Source organism: Barbus barbus (genome assembly GCF_936440315.1).
Source record: "Barbus barbus genome assembly, chromosome: 40".
Classification (NCBI taxonomy): domain Eukaryota; kingdom Metazoa; phylum Chordata; class Actinopteri; order Cypriniformes; family Cyprinidae; genus Barbus; species Barbus barbus.
The window spans coordinates 15,019,806-15,047,760 of record NC_136718.1 but is presented as its reverse complement, the minus strand read 5'-3'; the positions used below and the strand labels follow the sequence as shown (position 1 = coordinate 15,047,760).

At 36.8% G+C, this 27,955-nt stretch overlaps 1 protein-coding gene across 2 annotated transcripts; it reads right to left on the bottom strand.

Annotated features, from left to right (window-relative positions):
* Positions 1-6: 6 nt before the first annotated feature.
* On the bottom strand, positions 7-26,997 carry LOC306859875 (receptor tyrosine-protein kinase erbB-3-like). 2 transcript variants are annotated; one of them, XM_079401259.1, is made up of 29 exons: positions 26,586-26,997; positions 18,031-18,182; positions 17,770-17,950; positions 16,691-16,816; positions 15,933-15,995; positions 14,513-14,631; positions 14,230-14,371; positions 12,975-13,088; positions 12,719-12,836; positions 12,367-12,440; positions 12,167-12,257; positions 9,329-9,525; positions 9,076-9,208; positions 8,890-8,983; positions 8,021-8,178; positions 7,854-7,907; positions 7,614-7,755; positions 6,439-6,558; positions 6,237-6,335; positions 5,971-6,156; positions 5,728-5,883; positions 3,879-3,954; positions 3,658-3,804; positions 3,458-3,555; positions 3,188-3,370; positions 2,814-2,879; positions 1,371-1,473; positions 1,245-1,298; positions 13-1,169 (listed from the first exon to the last, which is right to left on the bottom strand). In XM_079401259.1, the coding sequence occupies exons 1-29, from the start codon at positions 26,662-26,664 to the stop codon at positions 370-372; spliced, it is 4,125 nt and encodes a 1,374-aa protein (XP_079257385.1). In that variant the 5' UTR covers positions 26,665-26,997; the 3' UTR covers positions 13-369. The 2 variants fall into 2 exon arrangements, with proteins under 2 accessions (XP_079257384.1, XP_079257385.1); XM_079401258.1 differs by having other exon boundaries at positions 7-1,169; positions 1,245-1,473.
* Between the last annotated feature and the right edge of the window lie 958 nt (positions 26,998-27,955).

Sequence of the window (27,955 nt, the reverse complement as noted above, 5' to 3'; positions counted from 1 at the left end):
ACAATAAACTTGAAAGATTACTTTTACTGACAAAGAAAGATCAATATACAATAATTGTTTTTTTTGTTTGTTTAAAAAAAAACTTGTTCCTCATTGAGTACACAAAAATCATCGTCTTAAAAAACAAACATAAATCTATACAAAACCACAGGAGTTGCACATCAGAGACACACAAGTGGAGGTAGGCCAATCTTCAACAAGACGAGTGATTTTATACTTTAAGTATAATATTTTGTTGGCACCTTAGCATAAATTTATATGTTCAAATACTGAACACATGGTAGATATACGTCTTTAGAAACTGCCAGTCTATTCTGTTTCCACCACTGATCCATCACATTATTTATGTTAGGCAGTTGAAGTCAGTAATTATGTGCAAACAGTATCCTGCTTGTGGAACAGTCTGCTATGCCAGTAGTCTGGGTTGTCAAATGAAGTGTTCTGCGCCTCCACTCCAGCACACACTTTTATGTAGGATCTGAGACCAGCCTTTTGTGGCTCCTCTCCTACAACAGGTCTTCCCTTTACCGGAAAGTTCTGATAATCAACCTGATCTCTGTCCTCAGAGCCAGGTCTCCCAGAAGCCTCCATGTCCACATATTCACTGCGCCGTGTAGTGAGATCAGAATCCTCGTTCTCCTTATGTCTTGCGCTTACATTTTGGTAAATCGCTTCTCTGCTGTCACTCTCCACTTCATCTGGACTGCTCATCGGACTGTTTTGCTGGTTTATGTCTGTACGTATGTCCATATATTCATACTCGACCACCGCTTCTTGTGGCTGTGGCTCCGTGGGTGGCTCTTCCTCTACAGGGCCGCTCTCAGACTTGCTCTCGTCAGTAGTACATGTTTCTGTTCCAACCAGACTGTATTCACAAGCAGCAGCAGCAGCAGACTCCACACTGTCCCCTTCAGGTGGACTAGTACCCTTATCTGACTGTTCAGTTTGTGTTAAGTCAGTGTCTCTCTCCTGTGGTAAAATGCTGCATGTGTGAGGAGAAGCAGGGGAGGATGGGTTGCACAGTGCTGAAGAACCATCAGTGCTGTCTGTGGGTGAAGTAGAAAGCCGAGGGGGCTGTTTGTTCATTAGCTCGTACTCTTGCACATCTGTTTTGGCGGCACTCTTTGAGTTTCTGGATGTCTTACCACGAGGAACAGTGTTTCTGGAACCTAAATGAGAAGATATGTCTTATAAAAATGGCACACAGTTGAGTCCCAATAATGACTAAACATAAATTGGTTTACCTCTTTCTGTGGGCAACACGTATCCATAATGGTCCTCGTCTACACCTTCCAGACCTGAAGAAAACGCATCTGAGGTTACAGACACGCAGGCGCTGTCCATACGGCTGCAGCCTCTGTACAGACTACCTGTTTGAGAAGCCATTTCAATGTCCACCATGGTTCCTCTGCCCTCTGAGCACTCTGACTCTGTCCTCACTGAGCCTGACTTTCTCCTCCTTTGGGCTCTCATCTGTGTGGGAACAATACAAATAGCTTGCTTCATATTCGTATATATACATATAGTACAGTACGGTATGCAATTACGTTGTGGTGCTCTTGTGAATGGAAGACACGGAAGAGAAGAAATTGTTGAATAAAGTTGTTATTTTTGTTTTCTTTGTGCAAAAAAATATTCTTGTAGCTTCATAACATGACAGTTGGACCACTGATGTCCCATGGACTATTTTAACGATGTCCTTACTACCTTTCTGGGCCTTGAATGTGTCAGTTGCATGGTGTCTATGCAGGGTCAGAAAGCTCTCGTATTTCATCAAAAATATCTTGATTTGTGTTTCAAAGATGAACGAAGGTGTTTGAAAGTACATGTGGGTGAGTAATTAATGACAGAATTTTCATTTTTGGCTGAACTATCTCTTTAACTGTTAAAAAGTGCTATAAGTAAATATGAAATAAATTGAATTTTTTTTTTGTGTAATATTACACTTTAACACCAATGTTTCAATGACCAATTACAATTGCTTTCAGTTACACAGTATAAATGAGTCTTTAAAGTGCCCCTATTATGCCATTTTTAAGGAAGCTAATATTGTTTTATGAGTCTCCTAAAACAGGTTTACATGCATCCAAGGTCAAAAAACACTTTAGTTTTCTCAAAAAATAGCTTTAATTTGACCTAATTTCTAAATGATTCCGACTCGTGTGAAGCAGTTGAAAGAATCAGTCTCTCTAAACCCCTCCTTCTCGTGAGCCCTCACTGCTGTGATTGGTCAGATGGCGCAGTCCTTTGTGATTGGTCTACCGTGTACAGTGCGAATGACAGCCCGTGGGCGGACATTATGCAAATGTGTTACTTCTTGACATACAGCGTAACAGAAAAAGATTTGAATTCCTAACAACTCCTTTAGGGTATTGTGAGCAGACTCTTTTTTTTTTTGATAGACAATAACTTTATATATCGGGCACTTTCGGCTTCACAACTTTGCAGAAACTTTGTTCACATACTGATACATGACACACTGCATGAAAGGTAATATTTGAAAAGGTATAATAGGGGCACTTTAAATATAAAAGAAGAGATTTAGATTTTATAAAATTTAGATTTTATAAAAGGGGTTTCTTGCAAGAAGATTATATATGGGGGTCCTTGGCACCAAAAAGTTTGAAACCCCCTGATCTAATGCACGTTCATACTGTGATCAAAAAAAAAAAAAGGTCAAAAAAAGTTCATTTGAGTTGAAAGCTTGAAGTTTTATATATATATATATATATATATATATATATATATATATATATATATATATATATAAAACTGTAGTCAAGACAACATGATAAGATGATATGAAATCTGACCTGTCTATGGTCTTCCCCTGGGGTCATGGGGAGATAGCCTATCGGTGTTGTGTGTTCTGTGGTGCCCTGAAGAGAGAGAAAAAAATTGTTTCAATTAAATGCTGTTCTTTTGAACTTTGTAGTCATCAAAGAACATTGAAATAATCTGCATATTCAAATGATTTCTGAAGGATCAAGTGACTCTGAAGACTGGAATAATGACTGATGAAAATTAAGCTTAGTAATCACAGGCATAAATTACATATAAAAATGTATTTTAGATTGTAATAATATTTCATAATACTACTGTTTTTACTGTATTTTTTACTGCATCAAATCAATTCAGCCTTGGTATATATAAGAGATTTTGTTGGAGTGTATTGCAGACATCTCACCTTGTAGGACGCCATACGGAGGCGAGAATGACTTCTAGTTGGTGACAGCTGGAGGGGAGGAGTAGCAAACCCATTCTGCAATACCTCATCATCATCATCATCCTCCTCCAAGTTTCCCTCTAAATGAGAGCTTTTAAAATATCGTTGGTGGCTTTCATCTGCACCAGCGTTATTCTGAGGCGGCTACATAATGACACAGAAATCAATGTTAAAAGCAATCACAAACCTGCTTCCTGGAGAACCCTTCCATATAAAATCTTGATTTCTTACTTTCACCACAAGGTATCGTGGTGGATCCCTTGCCATTCTTGTAAATTCACTGGCGAGCTCTTTAAATGTAGGCCTTACATTCTCATCAATCATCCAGCCTGAGGATAGAGGGGTTAAAATGTGTTTAGAAAGATTTTCTGTGCCTTAACAGCACTTAAAATCATTACATGTTTCCTAAATGTGTCTAGCATCTGCCTTACACTTGACCATGACCATGTAGACATCTATGGTGCAGATCTGTGGTTGAGCCAGTCGCTCTCCTTTCTCCAGTAGACCTGGCACATCATGAGGCTGCATGGATGCATATGGCTCAGCTCCATATGACATCATCTCCCATACAGTCACCCCTGGAATAAGCAAGAAGAACTTCAAACAACTAAACAAAATCAAACATCTGATATTCAACCGCACTGAGACTCACCGTAGCTCCACACATCACTCTGATGAGTGTATCTTCTGAAGAGGATGCTCTCTAATGCCATCCATTTTATTGGCATCTGAAAAAGAGACCATCTTAAAACATCAAAAGATGATGCTTTTTTATTACACTTATTTTCATAAAAATAACATTATCATATATATTATCATGTGTGTGTGTGTGTGTGTGTGTGTGTGTATATATATATATATATATATATATATATATATATAATATTTTATATTTTCATTTATATCAATATTTTGTATTAACAATTTATATTAATTTAATATATTTCTTTTAAAAATATAATTTAAATTTATACACTACTGTTGAAAGGCTTTTTTAATTAATACTTTCAGCAATAATGTATTAAATGGATCAAAAGTGACAGAAAAGACTTTTAAATTGTTACAAAAATATCCTATTTTCAAATAAATGCTGTTCTTTTGGACTTTTGATTCATCAAAGAATCCTGAAAAAAAGTATCACAGTTACCACAAAATATTAAGCAGCACAACAGCGTTCAAGATTGATAAATGTTACAAATCAGCATATTAGAATGATTTCTGAAGGATCATGTGACACCGAAGACTGAAGTAATGGCTGCTGAAAATTCAGCTTTGCCATCACAAATTGCCTTTTTTAAAGGGGTCATGTGACGTTGCTAAAAAGAACATTATTTTGTGTATTTGATGTAATGCTATGTGTTTATGCGGTTTAAGGTTAAAAAACATTATTTTTCACATTCTGTACATTATTGTTGCTCCTCTATGCCCCGCCTTTCTGAAATTTTTACAAAGCACATCATTCTGAGAAGCGAGGCGTGCTCTGATTGGCCAGCTATCCAGTGCCTTGTGATTGGCCGAATACCTCAAGTGTGTGATGGAAATGTTACGCCCCTTACCGTATTGTGATGCCATGTCCCGGCGCGATGACACAAAACCAATAAAACCCCTTATAAACGAGGCATTTGTTGCATCCAGTGGAGACATAATTACTGATTATAATGACTTATACTGTCTTTTTACACATCGCGTAAATATTACCATGTCTGCATTTGTGATCGGAGAAACGACAAACAAGCGCTACTCTACACAGCTCAAAACTCGCGTTTGAATCGTCAGTAGCAGAAACGTACTTACAAGCTGTGAGCCAGAAGCGTCAGACTGTCCTTGCAAAGTTGGAATTGCCCCACTTTATAGAAACAGCCTTTGTGCAAGCCAGCATTGTAGTGTACTCTTCCAGGTTCAGGAAATAATCCTCCGTAAAATGCGCTGCACACACTCTAATATTTTGGTTGAACTGTTCTGGAACAGTGATGTAAATGCAACTGAACCACTGATTTGTAGTTGTGGACTCTTTTGGAAGCCCAAACAAAGTACTTTTACTTTCACAACGAAACACAGCGTCTCCACAACATGGCGGCAGCAACAATACTACAGCTAGAATAATAGTTCCGCCTTCTTTCTTTGTGTATACGTTTGGGCGGTGTTATGCAAATCTTCCCACACTGTGACGTAGACATGTGGGGGCGTGTTTAAATGAGCCGTTTTAGGGGGGCGTGGATAAGTCTTAACTTTTATGAAGAATATCTCTTTGGTTTTGAGATTTTAGTCTTTGCAACTTCAGGGATCTTATCTATGCACTAACAGCTTATAACACTCCAAAGAGTAAGGAAAACTTGAAATCGCATCATATGACCCCTTTAAAATATATTATAAAATTAAAAAAAGTTTCAATTTTGTATAAACTGTGATATGTTAAACAGTTTGTATAAACTGTGATATATAAAAATCATACCAAACCCAAACTTAACAGTAGTGTCTCAGAAGTTTAATCTGTAAATTACCTTGTGTTCACTGTACACGTATTTCTTATCTTCTGGATACAGCAGGTCTACCACCCCAAAGTCTGAGATCTGTACTATGTAGTCACTCTTGAGCAGCACGTTGCGTGCAGCGAGGTTCCTATGGGCTATGCAGTGCTCCTCAAGATAATACATTCCCTAAAGATACATACAGATGTTGTGTATAAACATTATGCACCGATAAGTTTTGTGTAGCAAACTATTTCTCATCTTCAGTCATCTCACCTTTGCAATCTGCACACACCAGTTGAGCAGACGCTGGGGATCCAGGCTGTCTTTGTGTTGGCGAAGGTGTTGCAGTAAGGATCCCTGAGGACTGAGCTGGGTGACCAGCTGCAGACTTGTTCCCGGACAGATCCCAAGGAGACGCACTATATACGGGTGATCCAGGCTTCCCATCGCAAGCATGTGCTGTGGACAGGTGAAAAATAAATATGAAAGCATGAAGCAACATATGTATGAAGGTACATTATTGCAAGTTAATGTCTCACATCAGTAATCTCTGTGAAGGTCTGCCGGCCACTGCGGTCTTGGATGGTTTTTATGGCCACAGGGATTTTTACAGAGTCTCCTTCAGGAATCCAAAAGCCCTGAGAATAAAGTCACTTTAGCTTAATCACAGTTCAGAGAACAGGTAACTCTGTTCAAGATTGAGTTGAGCAAAGGCAAACTTAATGTGTGAGTCATTCCAACCTTATTCACAGTCCCAAAGACTCCGTAGCCCAGAAGTTTCCCCTTTCGCAGCTCTTGTGGTTTTAAGGTGCGAGCATGCACTTTTGTCCCCTTCTCTCCTGGATCCAGCGGCTCCATGCTCTGGGTGAGGACAGGAGGAAATATGCATCATATAATTTTGATGACCAAGGAACTGTGGACTTCAACGGTTTTTAGACACTATGGTGCAGAGTATCACAAATACTTTCTGAAGGCAATGTTTATTCAGTTACTCAATATTAATACAAGGCAATATTAAGCTAGCTTTGCTGCGTGTACAAAAGTTTGGGATCTTTAAGATTTTTTTTCATGCTTTTGAAAGTCTCTCATGCTCACCAAGTCACCAAGGCTACATTTATTTGATTAATAATACAATACAAACAGTAATATTGTAAAATATTATTACAATTAAATGTTTTGTATTTGAAAATATTTTTAAATAAAAAATATTCCTGTGATGGAATATTTCAACAGCCATTACGTCAGTCTTCAGTGTCACATGATCCTTCAGAAATTATTGTAATGTGATGATTTGTTGTACAAGAAACATTTTATGATCAATGTTGAAATCAGTTATGCTACTTAATATTTTTATGAAAACCTTGATTTACGTAATACATTGTCTTCAGGACTTATTAACAAATAGAAAGTTCAAAAGAACAAAATTTATTTGAAACTAACTTTTTACTTATTTACTATTACTTTACAGTCACTTTTGATCAATTTCATATGTTCTTCTTAATAAAAGTATGGTAAAAGCTCTCATTTGTTAACAATGGTTAATGCATTAACAAGCAAGCTCTACCGAACTATGAATTTTACAGAATTTATTAAACTTTGTTACTGAAAATTTATAATAATGCTCATGTTAGTTCACAGGATGTTAACCAATCTAACAGAGGCAACTTTTGATTTCAATTAATGTATTACTGTATTAGTAAATGTTGAACTTAACATTAACTAAGATTAATAAATGCTGTAGAAGTATTAATCATTTGTAGTTCCCGTTTAGCAATGAGGTTAACAAATGAAAACTTATTGTAAAATATTTTTTTCTGAGCTATTATATAGATTGTAAAGATATATTTTATTACTTTTGATTACTTTCATGTAGGTTAAGTAAAGTGCTTTGTATTTAAGCAGACAAAATGACTCACCTCACCACTCTCCAGGTACCTTCTCAGTGCTCTTTTGCGGCGGATGGCCAGGCCTCTGTGATACAGCAAACCAAGCATAAACAGTGCCAGGAGCACGATGATACCAGCAAACACAGCAACGGCTATACCTGCGATCTGAGAACTAAGAGGAAGGTGTTTGGTTAAGGAAAACATAACTGATGTTTACATCTGGAAAACGTTTGTACTTTCTGATTGTAACCAGAAGAGGGGGCTACTAACCTGTTCACAAGTCTGTCGAGCTCTATACAGTTTGTGAGTGCAGGGCCTGTGCATCTGGTGAGGGGACAACATAACCACAAATACATTTTTCATTTCATCCACAGTGTCCTCAGAATGAACAATTGGAACTGACATCTGTAGAGCACATTTGTTGTAGCGTGACTTACCCTCTTGTGCAGTTGAGGTGACAGGGCTTACAATGACCTTCTGCATTTGGATATTTAAAAATGGTCTGACCCTTTTCCCCATTCACTCCATTAGGACAAGCAGAAACACAGTGTGGGCCATCCATCAAGTTCGAACATGCAACACACTGATCAGCACCCTGAAGCACAAAAAAGAAAGGCCAACTTATGTAAGTTATTTATTAGTAGAACAAATATTCCTGTCACTAAGCACCTGTGCAAACACAGTTTGCATGAATTTCTTTTATTAAGTCACTGTTAAAAGTGATGTATTGCACAATGAACAGTTCTGAATCAAAGAGCTTGCAAAGCCTGTCTGGCAGGTTACTGTAATCAACCGAACATGAAGACATTACACAGAGAGTGTGTGGGTTGGAATTTTTTACCGTAACATACTTTTGTTCACATCATTATCATAGCACCCTCTAGGACTATCATATGCAGTAAGAAAGATGTGTCAAATAGGCACTTGTAAAAACAAAGACAAATGAGACAAATGACAAACAAATGAGTCAAAATTTCAAAAATAATCAGTCTTAATTTAATTTAATTCAGTGCCACATTTGGACCAGTGTTATTTTAGTATTATTTATATACTATTAGTATTTAATATAGTAATATTTTGAATTCGTTTTTATTTTAATATTTTATTTTTTCAGTTTATTTAGCTTTATTTTTATTTCACTTCAACAAAAATGAGAAATACTGGCAACTAACTGACATTTTTCGTCTAATATTTATATTTTATTTCATTGAATCAAATTAACAACTATATCAACACTGAAATGTTCCCCCTGGACAGCTAAAGCATAATGAATGAAATAAAAAGACTAAGTAAGTGTGTTGCATACTTTTCCTTTGCATGTTTGTTTTCCATTTTGGGGTAAACACTCAGGGTGACAAGCAAGGCACTCTCCATTCAGTCCTGCAAACTCCCGTGGCTCTCTGTGGACACACACAGGCCTTCAGACACTGTCCCAACTTTCAATCAATTAAACTAAATAAAAACTTACAATAAATCTAACAAGCACACTGACCCAGAGTACAGGTTGCAATGGGATACACAGGTGCCGTGCCGACTGTGGTTCCTGCACGACAAACACTGCTCAGGCCCCGGGCCCCAACATCCTGCGTCTGAACACAGTGGGTCACACATATGGCCCTCTTCCTCTGTTTACATGAACACAGACATGCAAAACAGAGGACTGTTTGTGAACAAGTTAACGATGGACAACAAAATAATAACACACATATGTGTAAAAAGTAGTATGCATTCTTAACTTAACTTACCACACTTGATCTGGGGTTTGTTGTCCTTGATGTCATTATCACGGTTACTGGTGACAATCTGGGTCCAGTTAACAGTGTGATGATAACACAGGTTTTTATTTTGAGTGATGTACACACTGCCATCACTGATCTCACGCAAGGAACGGAGTCCTAGAGACGTAAGGGAGGGAATCTTCATCACCAACAAAGAGAAGGGCCTAATGGAGAGGATGGAATGACTGAGAAATTGGAGCAAACAAGGGAGAATGAACGAAGGAAGGGACAGATCCACAGTGATTTCCCTTGAGTTTTTATATATATAAGCACCCATGCCAGATTATAAAACGAAAGCAGATGAACCATTCATGACCCTGAATATGTGCTCATACATGCCCCTCTAATCCTTACAGAAACATTTCACAACCCATCAGGAATATTGTTGTCATTACTTGGAACCCACAGCAGAAAAAAAGACAATATTTGTGCATTGAGAGATCGAGAGAGAGCAGAACAGAAATACCGGTTTTCAGACACTTAGTTTTGCGGTTTGCAGGGAGTACATACCTCTTGCGGCTGTGGGACAGACATAAGCACATGTGTAGAATGAAGAGAGTAACATACAAAACACAGGGAACACACACACACACAAAAAAACAATGGTGAGACACACACAATGTTAAACACTGCAGGATTAAAAAGCATTAAAACACTTAGTGGAGAGACAAACATATTAGAGATTAAATAAACATGAGATGTGACTGGGATAAAACACACAAAATAATGCACGCACGCACACACACACACACACACACGCACACACGCACACACACACACACGCACACACACACACACACAGAATACTGAAAACTAAAATCAATCTTTTTACATGCTTCAAGTAATTTTAGGCATCAAAATTATAATTTACATTATGAAAAATGGATATTCGTTTTGAGACTGATTAACTTAAAAATTTACTTTAAGTGAGCATTAGATAGTGGTAAAAATGAGTGTAAACAATTATATGTTCAAGATTGTCTGATATATACAGTGCCATTTAAAAGTTTAGGATGAGTAAGATTTTTTTTAAGAAATTTAAAGAAACTTCAAGAATGTATCAAATTGATTAAAAAAATGTATCAAGTGACAGCAAAGACACTTACGTTTCAAGATGTACAAGATTCCTATTTCAATAAATGCTATTCTGAACTTTCAAATTAAAAATCTTGAAAAAACTTTTATTAAGCAATATTAATATTAATATTACAATAAAATATTAAGCAAAACTGTTTTAAACAATTGCATAGAAATGTTTCTTGAGCAGAAAATCAGCATATTAGAATGATTTCTGAAGGATCATGTGACACTGAAGACTGGAGTAATGGTGCTGAAAATCAGCTTTGCATCACAGGAATAAATTACATTTTAAAATAAATAAAAATATAAACAGAATATAAAAATAAGATATTTCACAATATCACTCTTTTAACTGTATTTTTTTATCAAATATGCAGTCTTGGTGAGCATAAGACACTTCTTTCAAATACAATTAAAAAATCTTACCCAAAATGTTATGTGCATCAATATTGAACAATACAAGTTTAAAAAAAGAACAATATAACAATATATAATATAGAACAATGGAACAAATATAGAACAATATATAAAAAGTTTGGAATAACAATAATGCAGTACAGTGGGGAAGAAAGTTATTTGATCCTCTGCTGAATACCCATCCACGACCCATCTTCAACGCCCTGGCCCTGACAGTACATGGCCCCCTTCCATCGTCCCTTTGATGCGGTGAAGTTGTCCTGTCCCGATAGCAGAAAAACACCCCCAAAGCATAATGTTTCCACCTCCATGTTTGATGGTGGGGATGGTGTTCTTGGGGTCATAGGCAGCATTCCTCCTCCTCCAAACACAGCGAGTTGAGTTGATGCCAAAGAGCTGGATTTTGGTCTCATCTCACCACAACACTTTCACCCAGTTCTCCTCTGAATCATTGGCAAACTTTAGACAGGCCTGTACATGTGCTTTATTGAGCAGGGGAACCTTGTGGGCGCTGCAGGATTTCAGTCCTTCACGGCGTAGTGTTACCAATTGTATTCTTGTTGACTATGGTCCCAGCTGCCTTGAGATCATTGACATGATCCTCCCGTGTAGTTCTGGGCTGATTCCTCCCCTTTCTCATGATCACTGAAACTCCACGAGGTAAGATCTTGCATGGAGCCCCAGACCGAGGGAGTTTGACAGTTATTTTGTGTTTCTTCCATTTGCGAATCATCGCACCAACTGTTGTCACCTTCTCACCAAGCTGCTTGTCGATGATCTTGTAGCCCATTCCAGCCTTATGTAGGTCTACAATCTTGTCCCTGACATCCTTGGACAGCTCTTTGGTCTTGGCCATGGTGGAGAGTTTTGAATCTGATTGATTGATTGCTTCTGTGAACAGATGTCTTTTATACAGGTAACAAGCTGAGATCAGGAGCACTCCCTTTAAGAGAGTCCTCCTAATCTCAGCTCTTTACCTGTATAAAAGACACCTGGGAGCCAGAAATCTTGCTGATTGATAGGGGATCAAATACTTATTTCTCTCATTAAAATTATTACAACTTTTTTGAAATGCTTTTTTCTGGATTTTGTCTCTAACTGTTCATAGACTGATCATTTATTTTTCAGTGGGCAAACGTACAAAATCAGCAGGGGATCAAATAATTTTTTCCCCACTGTATATACATTTTCATGGCCAGTATAATTCACCCATGTAAATTTGTATGTGTGGCAAAAAGTTAATATTGGACCCTGCGAAGACACATAAATAACATACTCTCACACACACCTAAACACTATCAGTCTTACTTGAGTAGAGATCTTCCCTGAATGGTAGTGAGACTGGAGAAAACAGACAGATCGCTGAGTTCATCAGGCCAAGACTGAATGTTCAAAATTCCTACAAATCACACACACACCGTTGAGTCACAACATGACGTGACAAAAACTACAGCAACAAGAACACAAACAGAGAACAATCAGTTTAAGCCTAAAATAAAGTAGCATACCAGTAATTTCTCTGACAGTGTTAAACACTTGGAGTTTTTCAGGCTCCAGAGGTGGTATGTTATGATAGACGTCTCTGCAGAATAAGAACAGTGTGGATATTAACATAAACGATTTCAGTAATGGACTCCCTGTGGACACTCATCAATCAGCTCTGTTTATTCATCAGTTAATAATATGTGAAATTAATCTAAGCTGAGAAATAGCCTGTGAATCACAAGTTAAAGGCCTAATTAAAGCTTTCGATGACATTACAGGGCAAAGGTCTGGAATATAGCACAGACTGTTTATGACACAGTGTTGTTCAGGGCTGAAAGAGCTTATTAAAGGAGTGTGTTTATGTGTGTGTCTTACCCTTTGATACCTAAGATCAGAAAATGTAGACTTCCTTGGATCTTGGTACAGTTGATAAAGCTGTCTATGTTACTAGAGTCCACAGTCTGTCTATTACTGGCTCCCGTTCCCTCACATACTATACAGAGAAAGAGAAAAAATTCTGAGGGGCCACATGACACCAAATGAACTGTATCTTATTCAAGACTCATAAGCATACACTGCATTCAGTTGCTGTGGTCCAGTAAATTAAATAATGGTTAGATGGACACTTCACCTTTGGGGCACAGGCCAATGCAAGGTTCACACTGCTTAATGCCATTTTTCTTTTTTTCTCTTTTACCAGGAGGGCAACTGCTCACACATGCACTGCCATCCACAATAAAGTGACCTGAAAAAAAGAGGATAAGTGCATACCGCACTCTTTAATGTCTTAAGAGTCTTATAAAATTTTCTTTTTTCTTAAATGTGCTTTGTACAAACACAGTCCTCAAACAAGAGCCCCCTGCCATGAAAGTGCATTTTGCTTCATTTGTATTAAAAACCTTTAGAAAATTGACATATATATAAAATTTCTATAAATAAAAAAAATGTAAATTATTTAAAAAAAAAAAAAAAAAAAAAGGTTTTTTTTAGACATTTTCAAAAGGAATTATTTTATTTTTTGAAGGAATAATTTTGTGGTTATTTGAGTTTTGCCACTGTGGCTTTTTGTATATAATTTTTGATGGTATTTGAGTTTACAATTTCTATAAATTAAAAATAATTAAAATTCTAAACCATTATGTATTTTAAAAGACTTTTTAAAAATTATTTAAGAATATTTATTTTTAAAGAAAAATATTTTTTAATTCATTAAATTATTTTAAGAATTTTTATATTTTTGCTAATTCTTTATTTAGAGTTTTTTTCTGTGACTTTCTGAATATGCTTTTAATGGGAAGTTAAAGTCCATTTTCTTTAGCATACTTTTGGTATCTCTGATTTGATGTTGCTCAAGACTAGCAATCATACATTGTGGTTTAAAACCATGTATTATGTTGCAATTCCTAAAAATGGCACCAGCAATCTCTCCTGTGTTTTATTTACTCTGCTACGCCAACGCAGGTGGTGTTTGGTGAGTGTTAATTGTGGACTCTCCAGCCACAAATTTAATCAAAAAGAACAACACAGTGATGGGAGTGGTATAGCACCATTCAAATCTGGTGTTTGTTTAAACTTGTGTCATGTTTACCAAGTCGTTCATGGTCTTCCATGGATACGTCAATGCAGTTCTGATGCACTGTCAATGAGGCATATCATCCAAATCTCTCACTGAACGCTCCCTGAGTTCTTTCACAGTTCATTTACAATAATTTACTAACCAATATATCATTTCCAGCAGGTTTCAAACTAACTATATTTAAATTACAATCCAAGATCTTTATCGACCAAGCCACCATTTCCTCAGAAACGGGTTATTTATTTTCCGGCCCATGCTTTAGTAAAACTCTCCTCTGTGGTAAACTGCTTGTAACTGGCTTGTAACTCACCAGGACATTTGGGTACGCAGATGGAACCGTACTGATACATGGCTTCAGAGTTGGGCTCCAGCTGAAAGGTCTGTCGGTTGTACACCAGGGGCCAAGGGCAGTGAGGGACGCAGGCGCCTGAGTGACTGACATGTCGACAGGCCTGTTGGGAGAGTATCAGAGTCGAAAGCCTGAGAAAAGTTTGTTATAATGCTTTGTTTTGTTTTCGTTGTATTAGCCTCTTACAATAGATGTGGCAGATCTTGAGCAAGTAGAGTATAAAGGCAATGGTGCTAGTACTCACAAAGCAGTCTGTGTCTCTTGGTCCAATGCAGCCTCCAGCACACTCTGTGTGGCAGCACTCATTAGGGTTGGTCCCAAAACAGTGGCCATGACACTGAGGCGCACACACTGTTTTTGTCACTGAAATACACAGACAAAACACCTTAGTATCGCTTTGTATAACAGTAGGACGGTTCATAGCACCCACAGGAAAAACGCAAAATTTTCTCTATTTACCATTATATTGGCAAAACAAATTTGACAAACTATCCAGGGCATATTTGTGCTTGAAAAAGCTTTCTTCACTGAAAAAAATTATACTACATTTTTTTAAGGTAAGTGGTTGCAAATAATTTGTTTTAGCTACATTTAAAAATACATACATGTTGAAAGAAGTCAACTAAATTTGAGTTTTGCAAGTTTGCGAATCCTCTTGTTATAACAAAACTTCATGATATCATGATGAACCCTTTAATTATAAAGGGAGTGCTTCAAAGGTTATCTATAAATCCATTCAGAATTTGTATAAAACTTTTGTTTTTTCGGCCACATACAGTACACACTGCAATGTTTCTAGAATGACATTGCATATTTATGCGGGATTCACACTTGAAAGAGTAATGGACAGGACAAAACTATACATGAAAATTGATGTGCATTGAGGCTAGAGCACACACTAATATCTGCAGCACATTCAGTATTTAATTCTGGATAAAACTGTGTTTGAGCAGTTTTCATTATCAGTAATTCACACTTAGCACACATTGAGATTTATGTGGCAGTAAGCTATGCTTCAAAGTCGGAAAAATTAGCAGTATATTTGTTAATTTCCTCCTTGAAAATGTCTATACAGTAAACATAAAAGCACACGGCCTTCATCGAATACTCCTTGCATCTGTTGATTTAATATTTTGTGTGAATTATTTGGTTTTATTTACTGCAAAACTCTGGTTTCAACAGCTCTGATAAGTAATAAACAACCTGATATATGGCTGGCCAATGTTAACTTTATTTTAATCAAAAAACATTATTCACCTTGTTTGCATCTACAAGGCTCCCCTTACACATTTATACACAATTACACATTTACTTATTTTACAGTCCATGTGTTTCTGTTCATGAACTGAACTCTTCATCAAGCACATCATTGCTCGGAGAAAAAGACTTGAAAAATAAACACCAATTATAAAAAGTATAGTCCAAATTTAACACTGCGTGATAATGTATTTAACAAAAAAAGGGGGGGGGGGGGGGGTTGTGGTTGTTACAGAGGTTGGGCACCCACCAACACAAACATAAATCGGCACCTATGGGACAGTTATTAAATAACAAAAACTGTGCAAAGTACCATACAATATACACTATAATTCAAAAGTTTGGGGTCAGTAAGATTTTTTTTTTTTTTTTTAAATCAGAGAATTAACTGAATCTCAGTTACTCACATTTCTGGCACTGATCTTTACGTGGACCCCAGCAGAACTCTCCGCATGCAGAATCACAGGATCCTATGAAACACACAGGGAGGTCAATGATCTAAATTAATGACATCACAGGGATAATTCTCTTAAAAATGAACATTTTGTCATCAGTACCAGACCCTCATTTGGTTCTGACCTCCTACTGTCTCACTTTATCTAATTTTGTGCTTTTGTTTCAAAACTATTTTTAAACATTGACATCATTTTCATTTAACACCACTGTTCCTCACCAAAAAAAAAGAGAGATTTGGTCAGCAGTAAATGCCTCGTGGGCAGTGCGGGGACATATAGCGCCATTGTGCTTCGGGCATCCCAAGTTCGAGTCCTGGTTCGCGGACCTTACTCGATCCCATCCCCCCTTTCTCTCTCCCTCCTCGCTTCCTTTCAGAAATAGTGTACTATCCAAATAAAGCCAAAATGCCAAAAAAATTCATCTTCAAAAAAAAAAAAAAGATTTGACAAGGCATCAGAAAGCCTTTAAGCTACTTTCTATGGCCCTCGTTTGTCTATCAAATCATCATCTATTTTCCATACATGGTAAGTAACAGCTTAGATGTTCTTTCTCACACCTCCTATTGTGTTTTACAGAAGAATAACAACAATATGAGGTTGGATGACATGGGGGTGAGTAAATGACAAAAACATTTATTGGACATGAATATCTATCACCTATCTCACACTCTCAATCATTAACCACCAAATCAAGGTGTGAATGCACAAACCGCTTCTTCCGTTGTTCTGGATCTGGATGCGAGCATCACTGTCTCTGACAATGTCCCGCCAGTTGATCCATGGAGCATAACTGAGATTCCTGTTATGGACAATCTGTACTCCTCCTTCCAAGATCTCTGCGGACCCAATGAAGGAAGTCTGATTCATTTAAGGCATGTATCATTATAGTGATGTATAGAAGGGGAACAAACACCTGTTTGCACTTGTTCTTGTCTAAAGTGTTGTCTATTAACTGTACTATATCAAGTGTGAAGAGTTATTTTAAGTTTCATTTTACTGTCAAGACAGAATTAAAGAGGGGTTGTTCTAATTCTTGTAAAGATCTGCAGAAAAAGTAAGCTATTGCTTGCTCAGCTAACACAGAAGACACCCAATATGTGTCCCTTTCTAACATCTCAGATGAGTCTGAACAAGTCAACTGATGTGACCTACAAAACACACAGACACACTACTGCCAAGCTAAAGCTCTTTTGAAGGCCTGTCTGTATAGTATTCTGCTCTACTGAGTGACATGGGTGTGCCAGTGCTACACTATGCAAATATGCCAGATACCTAAACACTCCTACACATTTCTGCAAATCACTGATGTCAAATCAAGCGGTCACATTCTTTTGTCTTGAGAAGGTAGCCTTACAAGACATGGGCCATAAATGCTCCACTGAAAGGAATGATCTGAGGAACCATTTATGATCCAAGTGATAAAAACTTCCACATTGTAAAACTGATTATTGGATTGCGTTTAAAGAAAATACACTTCAGTCATTGAACTGAAAAAAAAAAAAGTTTAATTCAATTAGTTACTTGTTTCTTTGTTATTATTTGCGAAATTTAGTAGCAATTGTTTCAAAACTTGTTTTAAAATAAATCCATCACCAATTTTTTTCAGTGCATTTAAATTTGAGTTTTTATCTTATAACTAGTATAGCAGGTACATTTTGTTTCTGTTTCTGCAGTGGCACGTTTCATGATGGTGTCATGTTCAATTTGGACAAATTTCTCATTTCTGGACATCTCTTTGACTCTTTTAGCACATTTCCCTCGCTAACAGTTTATTACAATCTCATCTCACCTGTGAGGTTGGTGAGACCCAGATCTTCCAGGCCACTGTGACTCTCAAAATTATGGAAGACAGAAAGGGCCCATTCCTTCTCATATAGGCTGCTACCACGAATCACTCTTAGTTGGTCCAGCGGTAATCTGCTGAACTGGTTCATAGCAATGAGGATGTAGCCTGTGACCTCTCGGATACTCTGAAAGAGAAGCATAAGATAAGAATTTTATCTTATGGCCAAATCAACTACTATATATGTGTAAAAAAATATTCTCTCACTCCAAGAAAGGAGAAGTCGAGGTCACTCTCCATCTGTGTGATCTCAAGGTTGCCCATGACGATCTCACATCCGGTGTAGCGCTCCTTGAGGTTGTTGTAGTGTTGTGCAGGCGTGCCTGTGGAGCTCAGAGCATTCTTGGTGCCCGTGCAAACTGGTGACGAGAGAAAATAATTAGATCTAATTTTGTATATGAGTATGTGGATCATTTGAATAGCAATTTACTGTCACAACTCATATAGTCCTTTTTTTAAGAAATAATACTTTGATTCAGCTAGGATGCATTGGGATAATTTACCCAAAATGAAAATGACTGCATGATTTGGCCTTAAACCCCATTCACCACCATTAAAAATCTTGGAAGAGCCAGGACATTTTTAATATAACGCTGATTGTAATTCGTCTGAAAGAAGAAAGTCATATACACCTAGGATGGCTTGAGGGTTTTCATTTTTAGGTCAGTCATCTCTTTAAGTTGATTAAAAGTGACAGTAAAGATATTTATAATGTTTTAAAAGATTTCTACTTTAAATAAATGCTGTTCTTCTGAACTTTCGATTCATAAAAAAAAATACTGAAATAAACGTATCACAGTTTCCACAGAATACACATAGAAGCACAACAGATTTCAACATTGATAACAATAAAAAATAATGTTAGAAATCAGCATATTAGAATCATTTCTGAAGGATCATGTGACACTGAAGACTGGAATAATTGCTGCTGAAAATTCAGCTTTGCCATCTCAAGAATAAACGAAATTTTAAAAAATATTAAAATAGAAAATTTTTAAATTGTAATAATATTTCACAATATTTATATATTGATATTTCACTGTATTTTTGATCAAATAAATGCAGCCTTGGTCAGTATAAGAGACTTCCTTCAAAACATTAAAAAATCTTCACAATTTTTATCAGTGTACTTACAATGTATTACGGAGAATAATTTCAGCCTTTCAAATTCAAGTGTATTACTGTACATGCATTTTCATTTACAAACCAACAGGCGAATAAAATGTTCTATAGTAATCAACATATGCCTTCCATTGTCATATTAAGTGGTAAATAACCAAGAATACGTCTTTGTGATAATCCATTTAAATATATAGGCTGAAATCCTCTTGTAAATAGCTCAAATTTATGCGACTGTTCTTGCAAGATGCAGAAGAAACCTCTGTACACAATATAGCACTTTTGAAGTGGCCACTTCCACACAAGGCGTCCACTCACAGCGCACACAAAGACTTCATGCAGTGGCCACAACACAAGGTCATTAACATAATGAGGCAAGGTCAGAGGTCGCCAAGAAGCTGCAGGTCAGCATGTAGAACAAGACAACTGAAAGTCCCCAAACAGACTTAAAAAGAGAAGAAAATAATAGTGGGAAACAGCTTCAGACAGAGATGGAATCCAGGGTTATTGGCCCGAGGTGACAGAAAGACATGACAACTGTTAGAAAAGTCTCTCTCTTGCTCTCTCTCCCTTCACCCCACCCATAAAATACACAAGGGTCTCCATGACTCTTAGGCCACAACTCTTGAGCGTACTGCAGTAGAGCTGCACGATAAATCGCATGTGATTTTTATGCGCATCTTGTCAGTAAAGCCGGTTTTGTGATTAGTAGTAAATCTCCATCACGTGCTTTCAGATGGAGCAGCATTTACTACACAGAGCCGTAGTTCACTGATAAGATATGCAATATCGCATTCATAATCGAATGAGATTCATCAGTGATTTTGAACACGATATTGCGTAGCTTGTCAGTGAACTACTGCTCTGTGTAGTAAATGCTGCTCCATCTGAAAGCACGCGATGGAGATTTACTACTAATCACAGAACCGGCTTTACCGACGAGATGCGCATGACAATCACATGCGATTTATCGTGCAGCCCTACTGCAGTGCATCTGACAGTATGTGCATGTGTATTTTTTTTATACTGTGGTACCCAGCATGCACTGCAACAGATGTGAACCGATTTGAAATTCTGGTCTTGTAAGACATGGCGATAAACCAATCTTGGCTATCTCTAGTCACAGCAAGAACATTCCAGGTTAAATTCAGTACTGTGTTTTAGTAAAACAACTTCAGTTTGTAAAAAAGGAACAGAGAAAAGAAGCTATCCAGCTAAAGGCACATCAAGAACGATATCTATAAAGATGATTATAACAATAACTAAATTGACAACCACACCAAGAGACGATATCGTTCTGTTTATTATTAGCACACTCTACAGTTCTGTAATTTGCTGCTTTAAATACTCAGGCTCTTTAATGTCAGGTGGATTCTGATTTGCTGTCAATGCTTTTATCATTCATCAGCTAAAAAAAATCAAAAGTGATTCTAATATCATTCCTCTGTGATGTTACCAGCTGTGGTGTGGCCTTAACCACTGTCATAAAATTAGACTTAGAATGATTATTAAAACTTTTTAGTTAGAATTTTTTGTTATTATACAGTTTTATGTTATAAGAGCTTTTTCCTAATAACGTTAAATGAAGACAACATTGTTTTTGAATGTTTGGAGAAGGTTTAAAACATCCAGATTTTTAATGTTTTAACTATTTTGGTTATAAAATACAAATATTCTTAAAAACAAAGTTTGCACTGTTATTATAGCACCTGAATTCACAAATTCTCCTGTGAAAATCTTATGTGAGCTGCATTTACTGTTGAGTTTTGTTCTAATGAGGCAAAACAAATCAACCTGAGAAAATGGCATCAAAGTTTTTTGATTGAATTTACATTGATTTGATATCAATTTCTAGTGTGTTTTCTCTGAATCTGAATCAAACCTGTCATCACAACACATATCACAGAGACACATTTTGACAAAATCTGAATTGCATTTTGCCTTTGAAGAGCAGAGATTTGTAAATCTGCCCTAAGAGGTGGGACGAGCCAGCCACAAATATGTCAATGGGGCGTGAGTTTAACTTGGAATATTCCTTTAAGAACATAGAAGAACTTGAAAATGGCATTGTAAAACAAACACAGCAAGTTCTGGCTGGTGAACCTGCGTGCATTCACATTCAATAAACCCATCCATCAAAGAGTCACTATAAAATATTAACTGTGTGCAAAGAACACTCAAGAAGAACAAAACCACAAAAAAATCTTTAAAGGTTGGGAGCTGAAAACTGCTGGAGTCAGTTTTTTTTTTTATCAGGCGTATTTTGCGAGGGGTTAAATGGTATATTCGTAAGACTGGCAGAGAGTAATGCTCAGCTGCATGTCTGGGGCCTAAGGCTGTATCTGGCTATGAGATCTAGAGAGGCATTATTAATGAACAAAGCACAGCATTGTCACTTAGCTATAAATGTGTGGCTCTGTTAATGTGTAGCTATGATTGACAGTGGTTCTGTGTGTGTGTGCGTGCAGGGCTGAGATCATGCAACCAGACAATAGGATGAATGTGAGCGTAGTACTCTATCAAGAGGAGGGGGAGTCCGGAGAGGAGGACATAAGGACATAATCTAAGAGTGGCCGCTGTCCTCTATAACGCTCTATTCTATGTTACTGCATCCCCAAATGTGTATGACCACACCACTGAGTGACTTCACAACAGCAGCAGTCAAATGCACTCGTCTGCCCTTCTTAAAGTCTCAGGAACGAGGCTGCAGGGGACGAGTTATATTAGCATGTCTTCTGGGAATGCATAAAAGGAAGTGCTGTCACATGGGTTTCTATTACACATCTGCACTATTCTGCATGCAAATGCTGCATGTTTGTCTTAGATAAAAGAGCAAATTCACAACAGATGTGGACTTTTTTATAGTTTCTGCAATATAAACTCAAGTGCTTTTATCAGTCGAGTTTTAATCTTGTACAATTTATTGGGACCATATTGGTTATCGAACAATAAAGGTGACTTTTGATTGGTAGCAGTGGATACTGGATATTTATTGACCAATATTAGACACTTAATTGTAGATTCTCTTTTCTGCATGTTCTTAAATTTTAGATGACTTCTTCTATTTTTAAGTGCTATCTTAACTCACATAATGCATTCCAAAAATCTGCATACTGTACAATTTTTGCATTTCTGGTTAAGGTGCATATTAATTTTTTAACAAAACAACATAAAAAAAATATTACTCTGGAAAAGTATGTTCACCTTCAGATAAAAAAATATATTAATTTTTCATGCTGCAATGGTTCATCAATAATCATGTACAGGTGCATCTCAATAAATTAGAATGTCGTGGAAAAGTTTATTTATTTCAGTAATTCAACTCAAATTGTGAAACTCGTGTATTAAATAAATTCAGTGCACACAGACTGAAGTAGTTTAAGTCTTTGGTTCTTTTAATTGTGATGATTTAGGCTAACATTTAACAAAAACCCACCAACTCACTATCTCAACAAATTAGAATACTTTATAAGACCAATAAAAAAAAAACATTTGTAGTTAATTGTTGGCCTTCTGGAAAGTATGTTTATTTACTGTATATGTACTCAATACTTGGCAGGGGCTCCTTTTGCTTTAATTACTGCCTCAATTCGGCGTGGCATGGAGGCAATCAGCCTGTGGCACTGCTCAGGTGTAATGGAAGCCCAGGCTGCTTTGATAGCGGCCTTCAGGTCATCTGCATTGTTGGGTATGGTGTCTCTCATCTTCCTCTTGACAATACCCCATGCCCAAATCATCACTGACCGTGGAAACTTCACACTGGACTTCAAGCAACATGGATTCTGTGCCTCTCCACTCTTCCTCCAGACTCTGGGACCTTGGGTTTCCAAATGAAATGCAAAATTTACTTTCATCTGAAAAGAGGACTTTGGACCACTGAGCAACAGTCCAGTTCTTTTTCTCCACAGCCCAGGTAAGACGCTTCTGATGTTGTCTCTGGTTCAGAAGTGGCTTGGTAGCCCTTTTCCTGAAGACGTCTGAGCGTGGTGTCTCTTGATGCACTGACTCCAGCTTCAGTCCACTCCTTGTGGAGCTCTCACAAGTGTTTGAATCAGCTTTGCTTGACAGTATTCTCAAGCTTGCGGTCATCCCTGTTGCTTATGGACCTTTTCCTACCCAAATTCTTCCTTCCAGTCAACTTTGCATTTAATATGCTTTGATACAGCACTCTGTGAACAGTCACACCTTTCAGTAATGACCCTCTGTGACTTACCCTCTTTGTGGAGGGCGTCAATGTTCGTCTTCTGGATCATTGCCAAGTCAGCAGTCTTCTCCATTATTGTGGTTTCAAAGAACAAGAGATACCCGGAATTTATACTGTAGGGATGGTCATTAATTGAAACTCAAATGTAAATATTATAATATTTTGAGATACTGATTTTTGACTTTCATGAGCTGTAAGCTCTAATCATCAAAATTAAAACAAAAAAACTTTTGAAATGTTTTACTTTACATGCAATGAATCTAAAATATATGAAAGTTTCACTTTTTGAAATAACTTACAAGACAAAATTAACTTTTTCACGACATTCTAATTTATTGAGATGCACCTGTATATTTATGTTTACCAACAAATTTCAGTCACAAAAGTGTGTGCAAAATATTGGACAAAGCCTAAATAAATACTAATAGGTACTCATAGTCTCACAAATGTGAGAAAAAAAAATCAAGATGTAAAAAACAAAACGTTTCTCTTTTCTTTCTTTTTTTATAAAATTTTTTAATCTGTGCATTTTGATAGTTATGGACCATTTGCAAAGTTTGGTTCCTTTTATAAAAGCCATGCATTTTAAAAAATCTCTTCCAGGTCAAAAAAGACCTGACTGCGTTACAGCAACATTACAGCAGAAATTTAAATCTTTGAGAGCACTTTTTCATAAAGAGTTTTGTTTTAAAGACTTTACACTTTTTTTGTCATTACATTCTTGAGCAGATCTCAAAATCAATAGTTATCCATGTTTCATACTGTAAAATATAATATTGTGGTGCCTAAATTCTCTTAAGCATCACAACATGGATTAAATTTTTTTTTTTTTTTAGACAAATTAGTAGATGTTTTAAATATTTACCTGCCACAGCATTGAATAATTTTTTGTACTGGCCAGAATTTTAATAAGTGCATCCCTTTTATCTATCCAATATGATGAAATGAAATCTGACAAACACCCTTACACAAAAGGCTATATGCAGACATGCACATGTAAAAGTGTACACACCCACATGTCTTACATGCATATTTGCTATTACATCAGGTATCGTCTAGATAACACATGCATGTTCTCTCTCTCTCTCTCTCACACACACACACACACACACACACACACAATGTCTGGATGTTAATCATGTATGGAGTCCTGTTCATTCACACAAGTAATCTTAAGTCAACAGCACCACAGATAGAGAGCAGAGGCCTCTATGGAACATACAATAGAATCCAGCAGTGCACAATGATTATAGCTCAATGAGCATTAACAGCTCAGCTTCAGGGCGGGGACTGAGCATGTATGACAGGCAGAACGAGACAAAAAAGGGTGAATGGAAGAATCCATGAGGGAAAGCAAAGACAGATTAGCAGACACATGGAGAAAGACATGAAAATAGTATTAGTGTCAAACTGAAATAAGAGCCGGCATGAGACAAAAATCTCCAAAACACACATCCACACCTATTCACGTCAACTTCTGCAAGTACAGACTGCTCTAAATCAGAGGCCATTATCTTTGGCGGTTAGTGGGACGTATGCATAGTTTCTGTCTTAAATGAAGTGACGCATTGGACTTTTAAAACAATGAGGCTTCACCTATATACACACAGGATCTTAATATTTGATATTGCACCATCAGCAGAGCTTTTATTGGGTCGGTGCAGATGCCAACCATTCAAAATCTTCCCAGTCTTTTTCTCACCGGAAGGAAAGAGTGATTACATTATTAACTTAGTCCAGGCCTTCTTATCAAACCTCTTGTATGCATAAAAGAGGCAGAATTTTGGAGTCATGGTTGTAAAGGAGTTATTAAAGAGCAGTTTATGATATGGCACTATAGTCCCACACCTTATTCTGTTGAGTTCAGTGACGTAATGTGATTGGCGGCAAAAGTAAGAGAATGGGATTGGCCGTCACTGGAATCATAGTTCTTAAAACTAATGTTCTGTTGCAAAAGAGCTGCTGAGGGAAAAAGAGCTCTTTGCCCTGGAGCTGTTTAAGTAGAAGCTGGTTTAATTATTCCAAGAGTGTCAATATATCAAGTCAACATGACTCACAAATGCTTGCTGTAAAGGCACAGAAGCCATTCCCTTAATTATTGTACAAGCATGCATTTTCCTATTATTATTATTATTAATACTTAGTTCACAAGAGCTTGCTGTAAAAGCACAGAAGCCGTTCCCTTAATTAATGTTTAAGCTCATCCCACTCACAAATCATTCATACACACTTGCTAATTCTCAATTAAGTTCTGAACACTTTTAAAATAAATCTTCTTTATTGCCAGTGATGGTTTGAGGGGGAAAAAAAATACTTTTTCACAAAAGGTACTTTTAAAATGGAAAAATGTTTCTTTATTGTTAAACATGCAGAAAAAAATGATTCTTTAAAAAGAATTTTCACTGAAATGTGCTTTGGGGAACCCAAAATGGTTCTTCTCAACACTTTTTGGATAATTTAAAAAGCCTATTTTTAAAAGTGTAGGGTCAGTTGTGGTCAGGTGATGTCTAGAAAGTTCAAGTGGGTTTTTGACATATGTGACACTGGACAACAATTCCAGTCATAAGGGTCAATTTTTTTTAAATTGAGATTTTCCATTGATGTATAGTTTGTTAGCACAATATTTGGCCGAGATACAACTATTTGAAAATCTGGAATCAGAGGGTGCAAAAAAAAATCTAAATATTGAGAAAACTGCCTTTAAAATTGTTCGAATGAAGTTCTTATCAGTGCATATTAAGTTTTGATATATTTACGGTGAGAAATTTACAAAATATCCTCATAGAACATGATCTTTTCTTAATATCATAATGATTTTTGCATAATTATTATTATTATTTTTTTCTTTTTGCATTGTTGACTATTGTTACAAATATACCCTGCTACTCAAGTTTTGTGGTCCAGAGGCACATATCAAGCCGTGACAGCAGTGTGACATGCTAAACTTCATGCAAACCATTATAGGCCCTTATGCCAGTTTTATTTCTCCATGAGTTTTAAGGACTGCACAGTGCTTTTAAAATGCATCTGCCACATCACAGGACTATTTAAATAACCGGCAAAAACGTGATTTCAAACGTGCGACCAATCACCCAGATACACAGATAAATAGTAGGCTATATGTAAACATAAAAAAGTTAATGTTTATGTTATTGGTCACTCAGCCCGGTCAACTATACCCAGGTACAGATTATATCCTATTAACTAGTTTATAGGTGGAACAACTCATTAAATTTAATTGGGTGGAAAGGAGCTAAACCCAGGGGGTATTAAGGGGCATAAACCATTAAGGAAATCAAATAACTCGTTAATTTTTAAACTTAGCCTACATGATGAATTGTTAGGCGAGACAATAGTAATTCACATACATTACGTGTTTCTTATAACGCCATTAAAATATCATACATATCATTTAAACAAAATTCAAACACTTTTATACCTTCTTGTGTTTGTGAAGTTACAGGCTGAGATGCACAGAGAAACACGAGCGCGCTGAGCGCGAGCACCTGCTGTCTCATCTCGTCTCGTGAGTGAAGGATCGCCTCGAGCCCTCAGACATACCGCGGAAACACAGACACCAAGCGCTCCCTTCTCTAGGAAAATGGACAGCCTGTGGATGATATTCCGGTGGGAAAAAAAAAAAAAGTTTTTGCTAAAATAAAATATCCATGAAATTCTTCTATAAATTTTCCTCGGCTGCTCTCCCTGTTGAATAATCCCTCTTCCCTGTCAAATAATCCGCGGTGTGTGTATGATCAAAAAATTCCTCTTTGCGGTAGCACATTTCCCATTGGATTTTCCCACTTAGTCAACGGACAATAAACTGTTTACAAGGCTAAAACGAGATTAGTGAGAAGGAAAGTTGAAGGTATGACGCAGGCTCACCACTCCCTCAGTGTACACTTCAGATGTTCACATGTGGATTGGCTCGATATTTACCAATCACTGCATGAACACTGCGCTTCTCCACCCTTCAGAAACTAGAGCAACAGCCTGTGACTCACAAACTGATGGGCGACTCTTCATCAAGTGATGAGCTGCAATTACAAGTGCACCTTTGGATACTTGCAATCTTGAGGGATCTTTAGACTATGTTGAAATCAAGTCCTGGAATAAACACAATTTCTTGCTACATCTTGGTTTAAAATATGATTCAGTAGACTATGTGAGATGGTAATAAACCACAGACTTGCAGGCAGTTCAATTGATTGTGAATAGAAATTCTTAAATACTGAACAGTTTTGATAATGACTAATAAATATTAGGAGGAGGCTGATATGTAAATACTGATCGACTAATAAAAAATTGCATCGTCTTTTTTTTCCCATTTACTGAAAAGTGTGCTCAAAGTATATGACGTTCAATCTCGCTTTTTTCTTTTTAGATCATTAATAATTGTATTTGGCTAAATCTTTAGTTTCATCCTGTTCTAGGCTTGATGACGAACTAACGTTATACTGAAATCTGATTGGCTTGAATGGTTAGGTCTACCTCTATCCATGGTTGGTTATTTCATTTAGCCTTAATATTTTTTTAATGTATTTTTTATATGTCCACTCTGATTGGTCAGTTTAGTAGCCTAATAATGTCGGAGACTTTATGCCAGTCTTTTTTTTCAATCTACATTCTTAAATACAGCGTATGAGAGAAATAGTGTAGCCCAGGCTATATATTTAGGCTACATTAGTTTATATTTTATATTAAGACTGTATGAGATTAAAATAATTTACAATTGTCACTCTGATTTGAACACTTTTTATATAATTAAAAAAAAAAGGTAAATGTGAAATTCACCTTAATAGAATTGCA

Coding starts and splice junctions, on each gene's coding strand:
- LOC306859875 (XM_079401258.1), bottom strand. CDS start 26,664: ATGAGACAGCAGGTGCTCGCGCTCAGCGCGCTCGTGTTTCTCTGTGCA. Junction 5,884..5,970: donor GGTGTGTGCAGATTGCAAAG/GTGAGATGACTG, acceptor ATGTATCTTTAG/GGAATGTATTATCTTGAGGA. Junction 3,556..3,657: donor CTACATGGTCATGGTCAAGT/GTAAGGCAGATG, acceptor CTCTATCCTCAG/GCTGGATGATTGATGAGAAT.